General features: G+C 44.9%; 3 protein-coding genes across 3 annotated transcripts; 2 read left to right on the top strand and 1 right to left on the bottom strand.

Annotated features, from left to right (window-relative positions):
- The first annotated feature begins 1586 nt into the window (after positions 1-1586).
- Positions 1587-8670, top strand: LOC117456249 (uncharacterized). The gene is made up of 8 exons (XM_034096063.2): positions 1587-1806; positions 3181-3333; positions 3641-3732; positions 3856-3910; positions 4696-4771; positions 5239-5393; positions 7095-7424; positions 7573-8670. Exons 1-8 carry the CDS (start codon positions 1783-1785, stop codon positions 8668-8670), a joined length of 1983 nt encoding a protein of 660 aa, XP_033951954.1. The 5' UTR covers positions 1587-1782.
- Positions 8671-14082: 5412 nt separating this feature from the next.
- LOC117457295 (gamma-crystallin M2-like) lies at positions 14083-15296 on the top strand. The gene is made up of 3 exons (XM_034097282.2): positions 14083-14091; positions 14196-14438; positions 15021-15296. The coding sequence occupies exons 1-3, from the start codon at positions 14083-14085 to the stop codon at positions 15294-15296; spliced, it is 528 nt and encodes a 175-aa protein (XP_033953173.1).
- Positions 15297-15605: 309 nt separating this feature from the next.
- Positions 15606-16400, bottom strand: LOC117457308 (gamma-crystallin M2-like). Its single transcript, XM_034097308.1, has 3 exons — positions 16374-16400; positions 16029-16271; positions 15606-15875 (listed from the first exon to the last, which is right to left on the bottom strand). Exons 1-3 carry the CDS (start codon positions 16380-16382, stop codon positions 15606-15608), a joined length of 522 nt encoding a protein of 173 aa, XP_033953199.1. The 5' UTR covers positions 16383-16400.
- Positions 16401-19013: the final 2613 nt, after the last annotated feature.

A 19013-nucleotide genomic window follows, 5' to 3' on the forward strand; every position in this document is an offset into this window, starting at 1 on the left:
AAGATAATTTATGGACACAAGATGTGTGCAAATGTATTTAGTTTCCTATCCATGTGAACATGATTTAAGTGGGGGGGACCTAACCTCCTCTAGAGGGGTCCGGGGGGCATGCTCCCCTGGCAAGATGTGTTGCACTTTGAGAGCAACATTAGGAGATCTATGGACACATCTCTCAACACCCAAACATAACTGTAAGCAGATTTTCTTTTAATTTATGGATATTTGACAAATCACTACCCTTTCAAACTGTATTCTTCTTTATTAATAACTGTCTTATAGTATTTTATACCTGTTTACTTTATTCTCTTATTTTTTTATAACTATAATGATCATATAAAGATGTGCCTTTACCTCACTGGTTGTAGACAAAGCTTCTTATATTCGTTAGCATAGCTAGCTAACCAGATGCTAATGACAACAACACAGTTATTGACTGTATGACAGATGAGCAGATCGCCACTGGGCTTACAACTAAAGACACAGACACGCAGAAACTGTGGCATGTGTACGGACTTATCGGTACTGCAATTTCTGAAGTGCTGGAGTGGCGTTCTGGTGCTCTCCGTCAGAACTGCACCCCTGTCAGTCGAGACATATACCACGTGATGACACGTTAGGCTCGTGTTGTGTTCAAGGACCCTGACCTTGGCCAGGAAAAACAGGTACTCGCTTGTTTAATTTTTTTGCGGTCTAGATTTCTTTAATTTTTTTATTTTTTGCGTGTGTTTATAAATTACCTCGAGGGCCGTACCAAATTGTCTCGCGGGCCGTATACGGCCGGAGGCCGGAGGTTCCCCACCCCTGCCGTAGAGTCTCACTCTGAGCGAGTGCTGCTGCAGCTGCTCTCGGCTTCGTCCATACTAATTCATTCATTCATTCATTCATTCAATGCTCGCCGGTTCCGCGGTTCCACATTGTTTGTTGTGAGGAGTCTGATATATTTAGTATATTTATATTTTAGTGCGACAGCCAGGGGTGACAGGCGCGTACGCGTCACAGGCAGCTTGCTGTTGCCAGATTGGGTGGTTTTCCGCATTATTTTGAAGCCTGTTTACGGTGTGTTTTAACTGGGTTTTCGGCTGAAAGGCATATGAAATCTGGCACACTTTTGAACGCCGTTATAATACAGTGCTGAGAATGAACGCACGTTTGAACGCCGTTATACAGCGCTGAGAATGAACGCGTTCTCAATTACGTTCATCTAGCGGAAATACAGTACGTTCAGTTCACGTTCGCCCAAAATATGAACGCGTTCATGAACGATCGTTCATTGAACGCGTTCAGGTACATCACTGCGTATATATATATATATATATATATATATGTCATACAACTACTACTGCAAGATGCTTCCAACTACAAACTGTTATAACTCAAACCAGGAAAGAAAACCCATATTGTTTCACACAATCATCCCTCTATACTAGTTGGGATTTATTGAAGGGAACAGCAACTAGACCCAGGCTTTTTGTGTGCAGCTTTTTGCACAAATTGTTTTAAATATCTTGTCCAAATCTTATTGTTATTATTAATATGTTTACCCGTGTCTGGATGCTGGCCAGCGAGGCTCTCTTCAGGCCCTGAACTCCAGGTCTGTTGGAGATAACGAGCACGATCTCTGCGGAGCTGGAAGGACGTCGGGCCTGTTCGATCAGCGCCTGCAAGTTGGTGCCTGGGGCAAAAACAAAACGTAGGATTTTAAAAACAGCGAGTCTTTTATAAATTCATGATAACTTTTACATTTTAACCAGAAATCGTCTTTGGGACCAACTTGATGTGGCTATGGAAGAGGAAAAACAAAACGAGGTGAGTTAAATGCTTAATCTGCCTTTAACGTAACCACCTGGCTGGCTAATCGTTAAGCTAATGCTAACAAAACAATGTTATCATATATAGTTAAATTACATTGTCATTGTTACACTTCATAGCTTGTCATATTTCGTCATGAATTAATTACTCTCACATTAATAATTGTTCTTCTGTTTTCGTTCGTTTAGATTAGCTCAGTTAACTTAAAAACGAAGCTAGCAAGGATGCTAACTTGACCCATTATCCTTGATAACCTTGGAAATTAGCTAAAGAGAAGCACTTGGTGCATACAGATTAGATTTGTGTCTGTACAACTGTTAAGGGAGTAACATAACGAGCATAACATATAACATAACATAGCATATATATAACATAGCATAGCATATAATATATAACATAACATAGCGCATAATATATAACATAACATAGCGCACCGCTGTGTAGTTACTGTGTATGCCGCTAACGTGCAGAAATGCTACAAAAGTTGGTCTTCTCAGGGTAAGGTGAGATACGAAAAGATACATAATGACCGAAAGAGTGACAGTGTACAGAAATGAATATTTAGCAGCAATAAGATACAGTAGGTAATTTGTAACCTCGTGGATTGTATCTGCTGGCTGCACATGCATCAACCTAGTCTGATTGACATTACATTGCATTTAGCTGACGCTTTTATCCAAAGCGACTTACAATAAGTGCGTACGACCAGGAAGACACAACCTTGAAGAAAACAGAATCATATAAGTACATCAGGTTTCACAGAGCCAAACATTTCACTCAACTGGCTTTAGATAAGCCAGTCCTTTATTAGTATATAAGTGCTCTGGTAGCAGTTATTTGTTAGTAATTCTATCGCTCTAAGTGGAGTCGAAATAGATGAGTTTTCAGTCTGCGCCGGAAGATGTGCAAACTATCTGCTGTCCTGATTTCAATGGGGAGCTCATTTCACCATTTTGGAGCCAGGATAGCAAACCCACGTGTTGTTGCTGATGGGAACTTGGGTCCCCCTTGCAGCGAGGGTGCAGCAGCCGTTTGGCCGATGCAGAGCGAAGTGCAGCGCTGGGGTGTACAGTTTAAAACAGTTTATTATTTTGTTATGTGCACTTCAATGATTGATTGAGAAGTTTCAGTGTGTTGATGTAAAAAGTGTTGCTGATTTTCTTTTGATCTGACATAGAATAACTGACCATGCTTGGAAAAAAAAATCTTCTTTTTATATAGGCTAAATACAATGGGATTTAGTACTATGTGTCTTTCCCTATATGGTCTTTCCTGACGGGAAAGCTTCACCTCCCATCACATCAAATGCAATAAAAGTCTCCACATGTTGTTTCTTACTGGCCTTTTGTCATTGTCTTGTATCCTATAAAGTTCTCATCCTGCTGTCCACCCCAGAAGGGCAGCAGCTCCTCCACCCCTGATGTGTTAGCAGCAGAGAACCAGGGTGACAGTCTGACCTCTTACACCCCTCACCCCGGCACTGTTATCCCCAATCGGATATTCGTCGGGGGAATCGACAACAAGGTGAGAGCTGCAGACTGACACAGAGCCATATCTAGTCCTTTGAGTCCTAATCGGAGAACACGGAAGAGCAGAAATGTAAAAAGCCTTGATGAGTGTAAGAGATGACAATAAAGCTTCCAACAACTCTACATCTTGCAGATTAAGTTTTAACCAACTTGCATGCAGTTTTTGCAAAGGTGGATCCTGTTTTTTGGTACACCCGAACTCGTACTGGTGGCTTAAGTGTCTGAACCTTAACCAAATCAGCAAACCTTTGTACCTTCTTTGGTGTGATAACGGTCAAAACTGTGTGTGTGTCTTCATGAAGGTTCGAGCGAGCGACCTGCTACATATCTTCTCTCCACACGGGGCAGTGAAAGAGGTGAAGCTTCAGTTAAATCGATTTGGAATGACAAAGGGGTGAGTTGTTGTGTCATAAACATATGTGCAGCCATGACTTTCTATGCTTTTGATTTTGTGCATTATTTGCAGATTTACTGTCAGTTAGTTAAATAATAGTCTTGTTTGTGTCTATGTGAACAGATATGGCTTTGTTACATTTGAGTCCCAAGAAGATGTGCTGAAAATACTTCATGATGTGAGTAAACCACGTTATTAAAGTATCTTGCAGCTGAATTTAATGGATGTATGTTACATCCCCACTAGGGATGAGGAAGTGCAACACACACCAGTTGGAATTGGTAATAGTTATAAGTAGTTTTATTATAGAACAGGGTGAAACAAAATGGAAGGCACGCAGCCTGAACAAACAAAAGGGCGCCGACTTAACGAAGGAACAAACAAAGGAAGGACTCTAACAAAAAGGAGCCTGTGTACATACAAAGAAATAGATAATAACGAACTAAATAGAAACTAAAACCCTCACTGTCAAAGTGGTACAGTCTAAAGAAGGGAAGCTGTAAGAAAACACAGCTGAGGCAAAGTACAACAGTCACACAACACTAAACTAATCGAGACACATCTAATCACAGTAATACTGATCAACACGGACCACACAAGTTAACCTACTGTTTAACACATTTGCACACAAACTAGCCACTAGCGAGAGGCGTCTGTTCACCCAACAGAGCCTCCAGACTGATGATTGTTCCCAGTCTTTGTAGTCATCTCCAGCAGGTGTGCGCCGGCTGTGCGCTGCGATTGGAGTGCATCGGGCCCGGCGTGCTCCAATCACAATCTTCAGGGGGCGGACCAGGAGATGGCAGCCAATGACGTCAGGGCACCCGCACAGCTCATTTACATATAAAACAGATTAACACACTTAAAAGGACCAGGAAGGCAGCAGCCGTAACAATGTATAATTATAAAGTTGAATATCTGGATTTTTTTTTGTCTAATGCAGCTTGTCTTTTTTTTTTAAAGACTAAGAGAGTATGTTTGAAAGGCAAGAAGCTCTGCATCGCTCAGGCTGTCCGCAAGTCCAGAGCCTCAGGACCACGTAAGTCGACTTTTTTATTCAGCATATTCACTTTTTTTGCCATCATTTCAAAAATATGAAGGTACATTTTTTTATGGGAAACAGTTTTTTTTTACAACAGTAGGAACTCTAAAATAACTTTTTTTTTAATACATTTTGTGCATAAATATACATAGATAGAACATAAACAGAAAAAATAATACATTAATATACACATGCAAAATAAGAAATAGAAATATAACAATATTCTTATAAATATATTTAAGGTTGACATTCGTTAAATTGGAATTATGTCTCATAATAATCTCCTATTTCTTTCTAACTTGAATGGAAAAGTTGCTTTTGGGCATGTCAACTTTTCCATTATAAAAAAAGACTGACATGTTCACCCTCTGTTTCTGTTTAAGATGTTTTTTTTAAATATCCAAGGAGCTGATTGCTGGCTTTTCACAAATAGTTACTGTCCACTGCTTTATTTTTTCTCTCAGCTAAGAGGACGACCCCTTGCTTCGCCGTGCCGATGAGCTGTGACAGCGAGTACCTGAACACATCTGCAGGGTTTCCATACACCTACAACAACGGAGTGGCCTACTTCCATCATCCATACTGCCCCAACATGAGCCCTCCTGCCCCCCAGTGGCCTGTCAGTAAACACTCATATCTAGGGTTGGGTATCGTTTGAATTTCCACGATTCTGATTCTGATTCCGATTCTACTTTTCGATTCCGGTTCTTAACGGTTCTCAATTCCGATTCTTTGAGGGGCAGGGGAAAAAAATTATACATGCTTCTTCCACCAAAAAAATTACATTTATTCGAGAAACTTTTACACAGGTTAGTTTACAGTAATATTCACATTAATCAGTCTGTTTATATTCACTACTATGTAACTGTAACCTGAGAACCACTGAAGCTACAACAGTGCAACAGTCCAACTTTTAAAGGAACCCCCCCCATTTAAAAACAGTTCTTGTTGAGAAAAACAAGCATATCTGCCTTCTCAGGCATACCGGGAAGAAATGTTTCAATCTGGTGCACTTTAAGCAGAATTACTAGAGACTAGATCTAGGGGGTACAACTCTAAACACCCATATGAAAAAGATCGGTTTACATTTGAATAATTAAATAATTATGTGAACATAACCAATAACCTACCATAGCCAATAACAAAAACATGTAACGTATTTTATTTTTGTTGTTCATTCAGATCTTATTTTACTATTTTATTTATGCATATTTTTGTATCTCTCCAGTTTAAAACGATATGTCTGGTTTACTGTCCTATAGTATACATTGGAATGATTTCAAACCTGTTTTATCCCAATAATTATAAAGGAGTGCCTTGGAAATATGTGTTTACATAAATTGTGATCAAAACGTTTGAGACCCACTGAGATAACTTAGACTAAAGTGAACTATCTAAACCCTCAGAGTCCTTTACCTCACTGAGCTGAAGTTATCAGCCTCAGTCTGACTGGAGAGGACTCTCCCTCCACATTATTGTAGAAACATCTTCTTCTAATATCCGTTAGAGCAGCTACCACCAGATGCAATAACAACAGCGCTGGTACCGGTGCACCCTCCCTTTCTCCCTTGCTCGCTCCCACGCTCACTCACACTTTGGCTGTGAGCTGCGGGTGCCAGATAAGCCAACATCCCCCATTTTCATCACTTACAGCGCCCATCGTACAGGGCAAATGCAAAGTGTAACCGGGATGAAAAGGGTGTTTCATTTACTTAATTATGAATGTTGTTACATCAAGGCTGAAAATTAGGATGAGCCCCAACGGTCAAAACATTTTTTTTTTCTCCCAGAGCTGTCAGCGCAGCGCCTCCACAGATCTGGTGCCCTAGGCGAACATCTATAACGCCAGTGCGACGGGCCGGCCCTGGTCCCAGCTTACGCTGTAGTAAGTGTAGGTCCAACGCTACATTTCCCGCCCCGCCGCAGTCATACAGTAGGCTACGGAGAGCGGCGAGAAACATTTCCTCAGGCATCGAAAAGTGGAACCGAAATTCACATAAATGATGCCGTTGGAATCGAAATGTTGGAATCTCGGTACCCAACCCTACTCATATCACACTTCACCTCAATAGCGTTTTTTAACAGCAAGTTATTCAAAGTAAAGTGAATGTATTGGGTATTTAAAATTGTGCTTCACAGTTGGTAGAATAAGAATATTTAACCTGCATTACATTTTTATGTACAGCATATACGTTGTTGGAGGAGCATAAGACTCAATCATTTCCTAGCCAAAACTGAAGCTAGTGTGCATATGACAGATAAAGCCATTCAATCTTTATGATCTTTTTGAAGATGAATGTGTTATTTTCTTCTCTTGCAGCCTGCTCCTCCAGTGATGCTTCATCCGTCTCCTCAGCCCGTCTACCAGCAACCGGTCTATCACCATCAACCGGTCTATCACCAGCAACCGGTCTATCACCAGCAACCGGTCTATCACCAGCAACCGGTCTATCACCAGCAGCCGGTCTATCACGAGCAGCCGGTCCTTCACGAGCAGCCGGTCCTTCACGAGCAGCCGGTCCTTCACGAGCAGCCGGTCCTTCACAAGCAGCCTGTCTATCACCAAGAACCGGTCCATCACGAGCAGCCGGTCCATCCCGATCAGCCGGAACCGGTCCATCACGAGCAACCGGTCTATCACGAGCATCCGGTATATCACCAGGAACCGGTCTATCACAAGGAACCGGTCTAGCCAAAACTGGTCTAGCCAAACTGAAGCTAGTGTGCATATGACAGATAAAGCCATTCAATCTTTATGATCTTTTTGAAGATGAATGTGTTATTTTCTTCTCTTGCAGCCTGCTCCTCCAGTGATGCTTCATCCGTCTCCTCAGCCCGTCTACCAGCAACCGGTCTATCACCATCAACCGGTCTATCACCAGCAACCGGTCTATCACCAGCAACCGGTCTATCACCAGCAACCGGTCTATCACCAGCAACCGGTCTATCACGAGCAGCCGGTCCTTCACGAGCAGCCGGTCCTTCACGAGCAGCCGGTCCTTCACAAGCAGCCTGTCTATCACCAAGAACCGGTCCATCACGAGCAGCCGGTCCATCCCGATCAGCCGGAACCGGTCCATCACGAGCAACCGGTCTATCACGAGCATCCGGTATATCACCAGGAACCGGTCTATCACAAGCAACCGATCTATCACGAGCAATCTGTCTATCACCAGGAACCGGTCTATCACGAGCAGCCGGTCCTTCACGAGCAGCCGGTCCTTCACGAGCAGCCGGTCCTTCACGAGCAGCCGGTCCATCACCAGGAACCGGTCTATCACGAGCAGCCAGTCCTTCACGAGCAACCGGTCCATCACGAGCAGCCGGTCTATCACCAGGAACCGGTCCTTCACGAGCAGCCGGTCCTTCACGAGCAGCCGGTCCTTCACGAGCAGCCGGTCCATCACCAGGAACCGGTCTATCACGAGCATCCGGTCTATCACCAGGAACCGGTCTATCACAAGCAACCGATCTATCACGAGCAATCTGTCTATCACCAGGAACCGGTCTATCACGAGCAGCCGGTCCTTCACGAGCAGCCGGTCCTTCACGAGCAGCCGGTCCATCACGAGCAGCCGGTCTATCACGAGCAACCGGTCTATCACGAGCAGCCGGTCTATCACCAGCAGCCGGTCTATCACCAGCAGCCGGTCTATCACCAGCAGCCGGTCTATCACCAGCAGCAGCTGGTCCATCACGAGCAGCAGCTGGTCCATCACGAGCAGCAGCTGGTCCATCACGAGCAGCAGCCGGTCCATCACGAGCAGCAGCCGGTCCATCACGAGCAGCCGGTCAATCACGAGCAGCAGGTCCATCACGAGCAACCGGTCCATCACAAGCAGCCGGTCCATCACGAGCAACCGGTCTATCACCAGGAACCGGTCCATCACGAGTAACCGGTCTATCACCAGGAACCGGTCTATCACGAGCAGCCGGTAAGTGCAGCCTGTTAGTGCTCCACTTTGCTGAACAGACATATTGGATTAAAACCAGGTTAAAGAGTGCTACTGTAGAGAAGCTTTCTGCCTCTTTTTTTGGAGGAAACTGTATCTGGGGCTCACTTTGCCTTATTCTCATGTCTGCAGTTTGAAGAGCCCACACTGCCGTAGGTTTTCCCGCTGTTTCCTCCCAGGAAAGTGAAGGAATGACGCCCTTTGTTCAGCAACTACAGCCACAGTACCTCCGTTACTTCCACCACAAGGACTTCCACTTCCTGCCAGGAGCAGCAGAGCCGCTGGACACCTCCATGCTTCACACTCTCCAACCTGTAATGTAGGCTACACACACACACACACACACACACACACACACACACACACACACACACACACACACACACACACACACACACACTCCTCTGATCCATTTAAAACCTTGGACTGTGGTCTTTGAAACCATCTCGAATTGGTTTAATTACAATGTAGACAAACATATTTTATATAAAACAGACTAATGCTTATTTTGCCAGGACAATTGAAACCCCATGAAATGGATTTATGGGTACGTAGCAAATGTAGTTCATCGGGATTCATAATTTCATATATTGAGAAATGTATTGAGAATTATTTAGATAAAGCGAAAGTATTAAACGAACATTAACCTCGAAGTGCCGATAATCCTGTTTAACTGCAGCCAGTCTTTGTTTGCTCAAATATTTTATCGTTAATTGCTGATAAGACAAACCCAGGAACTCATCTCAAATGTGCTTATACATTTATTTTCTTGGGTTATAAAGTGTTTTAATTCAAGTTAAAATGTTGAAATACATCTTATTGCGTGCTTTTTGTGACAATGCTTTTAGTTTTTTAGAAGTGGAATGTCCATCCATCCATCCATCCATCTTCTCCCGCTTATCCGTGGTCGGGTCGCGGGGGTAGCAGTTCCAGCAGAGAGCCCCAAACTTTCTTTTCCCTGGCGACATCAACCAGCTCTGACTGGGGGATCCCAAGGCGCTCCCAGGCCAGCGAAGAGATATAATCCCTCCACCTGGTCCTAGGTCTACCCCTTGGTCTCTTCCCAGCTGGACGTGCCTGGAACACCTCCCTAGGGAGGCGCCCAGGTGGCATCCTAACTAGGTGCCCGAACCACCTCAACTGGCTTCTTTCGACGCGAAGGAGGAGCCGCTCAACTCCGAGTCCCTCCCTGATGACCGAACTTCTCACCTTATCTCTAAGGGAGACACCAGCCACCCGGCGGAGGAAACCCATCTCGGCCGCTTGTATCCGCGATCTCGTTCTTTCGGTCATGACCCATCCTTCATGACCATAGGTGAGGGTAGGAACGAAAATGGCCCGGTAGACAGAGAGCTTTGCCTTCCGGCTCAGCTCCCTTTTCGTCACAACGGTGCGGTAAAGCGACTGCAATACCGCTCCCGCTGCTCCGATTCTCCGGCCCATCTCACGCTCCATTGATCCCTCACTCGAGAACAAGACCCCGAGATACTTGAACTCCTTCACTTGGGGTAAGGACTCATTCCCTACTTGGAGTGGACAGTCCATCGGTTTCCTGCTGAGAACCATGGCCTCAGATTTGGAGGTGCTGATCCTCATCCCAGCCGCTTCACACTCGGTTGCGAACCGATCCAGTGAGTGCTGAAGGTCGCAGACCGATGAAGCCATCAGAACCACATCATCTGCAAAAAGCAGTGGTGCAATCCTTAGTCCACCGAACTGCAGACCCCCCCCCCCACGACTACGCCTCGAAACCCGATCCATGTATATTACAAACAGGATTGGTGACAAAGCGCAGCCCTGGCGGAGGCCAACCCTCACCGGAAATGGGTCCGACTTCCTGCCGAGGACCCGGACACAGCTCTCGCTTTGGGAGTACAGAGATTGGATGGCCCTGAGTAGAGACCCCCTCACCCCATACTCCCGCAGCACCTCCCACAGTAACTCCCTGGGAACCCGGTCATACGCCTTCTCCAAGTCTACAAAACACATGTAGACCGGATAAGCGTACTCCCAGGCCCCCTCCAGGATCCTTGCGAGAGTAAAAAGCTGATCCGTCGTTCCACGACCAGGACGGAATCCGCATTGTTCCTCCTCAATCTGAGGTTCGACAATCGGCCTGACCCTCCTTTCGAGTACCTTGGAGTAAACTTTCCCGGGGAGGCTGAGTAGTGTGATGCCTCTGTAATTGGCACACACCCTCTGATCCCCCTTTTTGAAAAGGGGGACCACCACCCCGGTCTGCCACTCCTTCGGTACTGTTTCCGACTTCCACGCAACGTTGATGAGACGTGTCAACCATGACAGTCCCTCAACACCCAGAGCCTTCAGCATTTCCGGGCGGATCTCATCCACCCCCGGGGCTTTGCCACTGTGGAGTTGTTTGACGACCTCAGTGACCTCCCCCCGGGAGATTGGTGTTGATCCCCCGTCATACTCCAGCTCTGCCTCTAACATAGAGGGCGGAGTTGTCGGGTTCAGGAGTTCCTCAAAGTGTTCCTTCCAACGTCCCAACACTCCATCAGTTGAGGTCAACAACGTCCCATCCTTACTGTACACAGCTTGGATGGTTCCCTGCTTCCCCCTCCTGAGGTGTCGGACAGTTTTCCAGAACCACTTTGGTGCCGCCCGAAAGTCCTTCTCCATGTCTTCTCCGAACTTCTCCCACACCCGCTGCTTTGCCTCGGCCACGGATGAGGCTGCTGCCCTTCGGGCCTGCCGGTACCTTGCAACTGCTTCGGGAGTCCCCCGGGATAACAAATCCCTGAAGGCCTCCTTCTTCAGTCGGACGGCTTCCCTGACCACCGGTGTCCACCAGGAGGTTCGAGGGTTACCGCCCCTTGAGGCACCTAGGACCTTGAGACCACAGCTCCCCACCGCGGCTTCGGCAATAGAGGCTTTGAACACCGACCACTCTGGTTCAATGTCCCAACCTCCACAGGAATGCCCGAAAAGCTCCGCCGGAGGTGTGAGTTGAAGGCCTCCTGAACTTGGGCCTCCTCCAGACGTTCCCAGTTCACCCGAACTACACGTTTGGGCTTACCAGGTCTATCCGCCACTCGACCCAACTCACCACCAGATGGTGATCAGTTGACAACTCCGCCCCTCTCTTTACCCGAGTGTCCAAAACATACGGCCTCAGGTCCGATGATACGATAACGAAATCGATCATGGACCTTCTGCCTAGGGTGCTCTGGTACCACGTACACTTATGAGCATCCTTATGTTCGAACATGGTGTTTGTTATGGCCAATCCATGACTAGCACAGAAGTCCAGTAACAAACCACCACTCCGGTTCAGATCAGGGGGGCCGTTCCTCCCAATCACGCCCCTCCAAGTGTCTCCATCATTGCCCACATGTGCGTTGAAGTCTCCCAGCAAGATTAAAGAGTCCCCTTCAGGAGCCCCATACAGGACTCTTTCCAGGGTCTCCAAGAAGGCCGAATACTCTGAACTGCTGTTGGGTGCATAAGCACACACAACAGTCAGAGTTTTCCCCCCCATAACCCGCAGGCGTAGGGAGGCGACCCTCTCGTCCACTGGGGTAAACTCCAACAACGAAGCACCTAACCGGGGACTTGTGAGTATCCCCACACCCGCCCGGCGCCTCACACCTTGAGCAACTCCGGAGAAGAATAGAGTCCAACCCCTATCCAGAAGTAAGGTTCCAGAGCCGACGCTGTGCGTAGAGGTGAGCCCAACCAGATCCAACTGGTACCCCGCTCCACCTCCCGCACAAGCTCCGGCTCCTCCCCCCCCAGAGAGGTGACGTTCCACGTCCCCAAAGCCAGCTTCTGCCGCCCGGGTCTGGTCCGTCGAGACCCTCCGCTTTCACTGCCACCCGTCTGGCAGCGCACCCGACCCCATCGATGTTTCCCGTAGGTGTTGGGCCCGCGGGACGGAGAAGCGGAGGTGTTGCCCACGTTGCCTTTTCGGGCTGGGCCCGGCCGGGCTCCGTGGCAGCCCGGCCACCAGACGCTCGCCGACGAGTCCTCCTTCTGGGCCTGGCTCCAGAAGGGGACCCCGGGGCTTCCTCCGGGCCGGGTATCCTCACTTCTTGTTTTTCCTTTCATGAGGTCTTTTGAACCAATCTTAGTCTGGCCCCTTGCCTGAGACCAATTTGCCATGGGAGACCCTACCAGGAACACAAGGTTCCAGACAACACAGCCCCCAGGTTCATCAGGGCACACAAACCTCTCTACCACGGTAAGGTGCTGGTTCTTCAGAGAGGGATAGTGGAATGTTAACCAGAGAATGTCCTCATGTTAAAAATGTGTATTCGTCTACATTTCTTTGACAACAAATAGTTCAGTGTGTTTCAAGCTGAAAATAAATGGTCTACGTGCAACAGCCTTGTTTTGCATTCATATGGAAAAAATCCATCTAAACCTACATCATGTTTGAACAAAGGTTAGTTATTGATTTGTCGTGAATGAGCTTAAACGTGTAAATCAGAAATATAATAATAATAATAATGCATTTTATTTATATAGCGCTTTTCACAACTCAAAGACGCTTTATTTTACAGTATGAGGGAGGATAGACAAATAAGGACAGGCAAACAAGTAAGTATAGTAAAATAAAATAGACATGTGGTGAATTAATTATTTTGAAAGGATTGATTTGTACAAGATGGGGGATCCAGAAGAGACAGATTTGAAAGGATAATTGTCCAAATATAACTAGCAGGGGCCAAGATATGCTGAATCATATGGGTTACACAACAGGAATACTACATTTCCCATGATGCAACTTGATAGCATCTCTTCAGAAAACACCCCATTGTCTTTATTAGTATGTGACAATGGTTTACGATCTTGTGATGCTAAAGTAAAGTTCCTATAATATAATTTATTCAATCACCTGATTGCAGAGAACAACAGATACGGAGCACCAAAGCATTACCAGCCATCAGGTGTCTCTAGATAAAGAAACGGTCATTAATTGTATTGGTTTTGTGGGGTAACTATTTGGAAAAACTATTAGAAACCTACAGCCCTTCCTTTATTTTTGTGTACATTGATTAAACTCGTACATGATGTTTTGGGCTGAGCTTAAGGACCCAAAAAGGCTCGTTCTGTGTCCGACATATAACATTACAAACTTGTTTTGACTGAAGGGGACACAAATAACGGTTGTTGTTTGAGACTGTGCGCGGTCGCCCCGAGGTCACTGGTGTTGTGATGAACATGTGAAAACTGAACAACAATGCGTCGCTATACATAACCTAATTTTCGTTATAAACCTACTTGGATGACAATACTTTATGCTGTGCCATCAAACTGCCACTTTATATAAAAGGACCGCGGCGCGGAGAGCGTCTATTGAGCGCCAGTCTGGCCCCCAGCGACGAAACAATGGGAAAGGTGAGGTTGTTATGTGTTCTTACTGTAAATATAGTAATCTTCAAAATATTTTTTAACATCAAGCGTCCATAATTAATCAGTTTTTTTCCGACGAACGTTTGCAGATCATTTTCTACGAGGACAGGAATTTCCAGGGTCGGCACCATGAGTGCATGAGCGACTGCGCCGACCTGCACCCTTACTTCAACCGCTGCAACTCCGTCAGGGTGGAGAGCGGCTGTTTTATGGTGTACGAGAGACCTCAATACCTAGGCCACCAGTCCTTCCTCCGCAGGGGGGAGTACTCCGACAACCAGCGCTTTATTGGCGTCAATGACTGCATCCGCTCCTGCCGCATGATTCCCATGGTAAGCCTCAGACGATATTAAAGAGGTATCGGGTCAATTAAAGGGGAAAACTGAATAAACAAAGGCAATGAGACATAATTTAGTCTTACTGCTACCTTTAAGTTAAGGCTTAGCACAAACAATGTACAACTTAAGGAAAATTAAAGAGTAGCTAATGGTATGTTTTCCTGGAAGTGTTAAAAACAGTCCCTCAAATCCTCATTGCCTAAAGTAGATTAAACCTTAGCATCTTTCTCTAGTTTAAAGGACCTTTGGGTAAATCCCAAACAACTCAATATTTCTTTAAGCTAAAACATGCTTGGATTTAGCGCATACTGGTACCTTTTATTCAGCCTAAAACAATTGTTAGTTGAGGAGGGACTTTTTGCTTTAAACTGCTTTCACACACTCTTGTTGTTGTTACTGTGTTATCTGCAATTAGTATTAGAAAGTTGGTACTTATTTATGTACCAAAAACTACTACTATAAAGCACACATGTGGCAAAAACAATGTATCTGACTAATACATATCCCTCTTTCTGCAGCAGCACATTAGTATGAAAGAAAAGCTTGTCTGACTCATACATATTCTTGTTCCTGCAGCACCGTGGTTCCTACAAAATAAGATTGTATGAGCGTTCAGACATGAGCGGCCAAATGCATGAGGTGAGCGATGATTGCCCCAGCGTCCAGGACCGCCTGCATATGTCTGACATTAACTCGTGCAACGTGGTGGACGGCCATTGGCTGCTGTACGACCAGCCGAACTACAAGGGCCGGCCCTACTACCTGAGACCTGGAGAGTACCGTCGATTCTTGGACTGGGGAGGCGCCAGTCCAAGGATCGGCTCTCTCAGGCGAATCACCGACTTTAATTAAAAGTCTTTTCAAACCTTTTTCCTGTCTCTGTTCTCAATAAACATGCTGGGCTGAAACTGTGTGTGTCTCGACGTATTTTAGCTTGTATTCTTGTCTCTTTCCTTAAGTAGCTTATAGCTAGCTTATATTTGCTTTGTCCACTCCAAAACATGTGCATCAAAGACGCCCAACTTGCCACCTAAGCAACATTTTAAATCCCCTCACCACTCTCAACTCAAACAGCCCAAAGAAAACAAAAGCACCAGGAGACAGAACATTGGTTATTGTATAGATTTATTGACAGTACTTCACATAAACAGTTTCTGGACATCACATAGCGATACGTCTGATGGATCCCACCCGAGACGTGGTGCTTCCCCACTCATTAAACCTCCTGTATTCCCCGGGGTTCATCAGGTATTGGCGTCCCTTGTAATTGGGGAGTTCGTAGAAGATCCAGTAACCGTCCCTCACATTGCAGGAGGAGACGTCGTTGCGCTTGAATAGTTCGTTCAGCGAGGGGCAGTCGTCAGTCAGCTCCATCGTCTCTCCTCCTAACTCTGGCTGCTCGTATATCATTATCCTGTGAGAGCTTTGGGACTGCAGGAAAAGACTGTATTACCCTCTAGATCAGTTAAGACTTATTGTGAAGTGAAAGGCATAAGTTAAGAAGTACTACCCAAGTTGGGAAATGTTTGTGTTGCAGCAGCATAAAAAAAACATTGTACAATAAAAACAATTATAATAATATACCGTAGGGATCAAACGGCAGGATCCCACACAGTCGTTGAACCCCATCCATTGCTGGTAGTCGGGGTACTCGCCCTTCTTTAAGAAGTACTGGTACCCCATATATCCGGGTCTTTCAAACACCATCCAATCGCCGCTGTCCACTCTGATGGAGTTGCAGCGGCTGAAGTGGGAATGCAGGTCCGAGCATTCGCTGTCGCACTCGTAGGAGCGACCCTTGAAATTCCTGTCCTCGTAGAATATAATCTGAAATGTATTAAGAGAAGTGTGCATAACTATACCACTTGAAAGATTACTCTCCGTTCACCGATTTGGGATGAATAATCCGTGCACACAGCAGAGACTTACCTTGCCCATTGTGTCGGCTCACTTTCGTCACACTGAAGCGGCAGATGTGTGCGCCGTGCTGCCTTTATAACCCACGGATGAGCTGTGTCATTGTGATGCAGAACAATGTGCGCGGCCGTCAGCGCTTTATCACAGAACTATTCTTTGTTTTGTGTGTGTGCAAGCACTAAGCAAATCCACTGTTTGAGCAGTTGCTTTGAAATCGCTCTGGTTGATGGTATATGGAGTGAATTAGATGAAGAAAACACTACAAATTAAATATTTAAACATACATGTATTGATCGGAATGAATTGTTATTACATATTGCATATAAAAATATAGGCAAGGCAAGTTTATTTATATAGCACTTTTCAACGCAAGGCAATTCAAAGTGCTTTACAAAAAAAAATGAAAGACATTAAGCATTAAAAAATAAAAGCTAATAAAATAAACATTAAGGAAAAATACATGGATAAAAGTTACAGTGCAGTTTAAGATATGAATAGTTCAATTAAAAGCAGCGACAAAAAGAAAATTATAAAATTATATATACATATAATAACATGAAAAAGTCAAGGCACTGCTGATATTTGTTTGTACAAAGTTTATTTTTTCATCTCCAATTTACATATATATGTATCTTTGTACATTATAACACTTTCTATACAATGTAAAGCTGCTAATGCATATGCTCATGGTACTGTATGGAGGCTTTAAACATGTTAACGATCAACTTGACTGAAATGCATTTTTCAGTTGCAATTTCTCAGTTTTTTTGTATAACGTAGATGCAGGATTGAATATTCAACAGCCTGTGAAGTGAACTCAGCGTCTGCCTTTCCTCTGAACTCAGCAGCAGCCTTTTATATGATACAGTTCACAGACTGTTATTCTCCGCATGTCAGCACAGCAACGTACTGTACAGAGTCACCAGCCTTTTCAGTTGTGTTTGCATAGTGTGATACGCTCCATAGACTAAGCTCTGGAATACCGCTTCATTATGTGCATGATCCGTTTTGTACAGTAGAGCTGCTCAGCGAAAAGCAAATGCATTTAGGGGCATCTTATGTACAATAAATGGCTTAACATATGCAAAAGAAATGCACTGTGACCACATATTTTTAGACCCCTCTTTATGTATTTGTTATTATTATATTCAGTCTATGAACAAGACGTCTGATACGGTGCAATATTCACTCTAATTGTACGCTTTGCAACTGCCTATCAAGTCTTAAAATCAAGTTAAAACTAGAAATATGTTTGACTGTTTATTAGAAAACCTATATGTCCTTTGCAAAAAATATCTATTGTATATGTTTGTGCTCCTGTCATACTCTCTAAAGTAGCCATAAAATCTCCCTGTTTATATTAAACCTTAAACTATTACTCACTGCTATATCAGGGGGTCCGCGGGGTCTTAAAAAGTATTACAGTTGATCAATCAATTTAGCGAAAATTAAGGCTATTAAAAAGTATTAAATGGCATTTTCCAAGGTGTTACATTTTGTAGCTTGTCTTCAATAAGTATATAAATGGTCCAGAGAGGTTGTGTTCTACAGTCTGCCTGAATGTAGTCATGGCGTAGGTGTGCAGTGTGATTCTGTGGAGTTTATTGATGGCATCCCGTTGGGTTTGACGTCATCTGAACAGGACATCGCACGCTCACTGCTTGTAGCGCGAAGGTCCGTTCACGCCGGTTGTTAAGCAACATCGTTATGGGGAAATGCAAGTCTGCGTCCGGTTGGAAGATAAGGAGGAAGGACAATCAATACTGTATATAGTCAATGTGTGGTGAAGTGTGTCTCCAAGGTAACCGGTTAGAACTCCAAGTGGTGATGAGGTCTTAAAATGTATGGAAAGGGTCTTAAAAAAGGTCTGACATCTGACTTCAGGATTCCTGCATAGACCCTGTATCTTCATCAATTACTTTTTAACAACCTTGTTTGAATCACTTTCTTTGTATGTGATTGGTTTGTTGTAGTGGGGTTCATTCAATCTTCTATTAAATAAAGGGAAATAGAGAATTTGACTCAGATTCACATTTGGGTTGCTGTACATTTGCTGAACCAGCTTTCACCCCAAGTTTGCATTTGTATTCTTGTTTAAAGGGGACCTATCATGCAAAATGCACTTTTGTACGTCTTTTATACATGAATATGTGTCCCCGGTGTGTCAGGAAAGTGTCAGAAAACACAACCCTCTCTCTTTTCCCCCATACCCAAATCTCTAAAAACGGGGCTGCAACGGATCTGACACAGACTGATACAGATTTGAAATATCTCAGAAACGAGGAGCTCCGCCTATATGGCCAACTCTCCACCAATCAGGAGGAGACAGCCACGGCCATTGCTGCTCGAAAGCGATGGAGACGCTGTAGTACATATACCAGGCCTGTAGGTGGCGCTGTAGTCTGCCACAAAAGCAGCGAAGAAGACTTCTCACAGAATCAGCCCTTGCAAAAACAGGGCTAAAATAGAGCGAAATGAGGCATGGCTAAAATGCATGATGTGTTTGGTAGACATGTTTTATATAGGTGTGGCCCGACAATATATTATTCAAATATAGCATGAAAGGTCCACTTTAGGTAAATTAAAATGCCTGTTTGACTCAGATAGTGACTTATGGAAGTTGTGTGCAGAAAGAAATCCACCATAATTATG

The sequence above is a fragment of the Pseudochaenichthys georgianus genome, chromosome 2, assembly GCF_902827115.2.
Source record: "Pseudochaenichthys georgianus chromosome 2, fPseGeo1.2, whole genome shotgun sequence".
Lineage (NCBI taxonomy): Eukaryota > Metazoa > Chordata > Actinopteri > Perciformes > Channichthyidae > Pseudochaenichthys > Pseudochaenichthys georgianus.

Coding starts and splice junctions, on each gene's coding strand:
- LOC117456249 (XM_034096063.2), top strand. CDS start 1,783: ATGGAAGAGGAAAAACAAAACGAG. Junction 3,334..3,640: donor TCGGGGGAATCGACAACAAG/GTGAGAGCTGCA, acceptor GTCTTCATGAAG/GTTCGAGCGAGCGACCTGCT. Junction 3,911..4,695: donor TGCTGAAAATACTTCATGAT/GTGAGTAAACCA, acceptor TTTTTTTTAAAG/ACTAAGAGAGTATGTTTGAA.
- LOC117457295 (XM_034097282.2), top strand. Junction 14,439..15,020: donor CCTGCCGCATGATTCCCATG/GTAAGCCTCAGA, acceptor TTGTTCCTGCAG/CACCGTGGTTCCTACAAAAT.
- LOC117457308 (XM_034097308.1), bottom strand. Junction 15,876..16,028: donor CCTGCCGTTTGATCCCTACG/GTATATTATTAT, acceptor CTTTTCCTGCAG/TCCCAAAGCTCTCACAGGAT.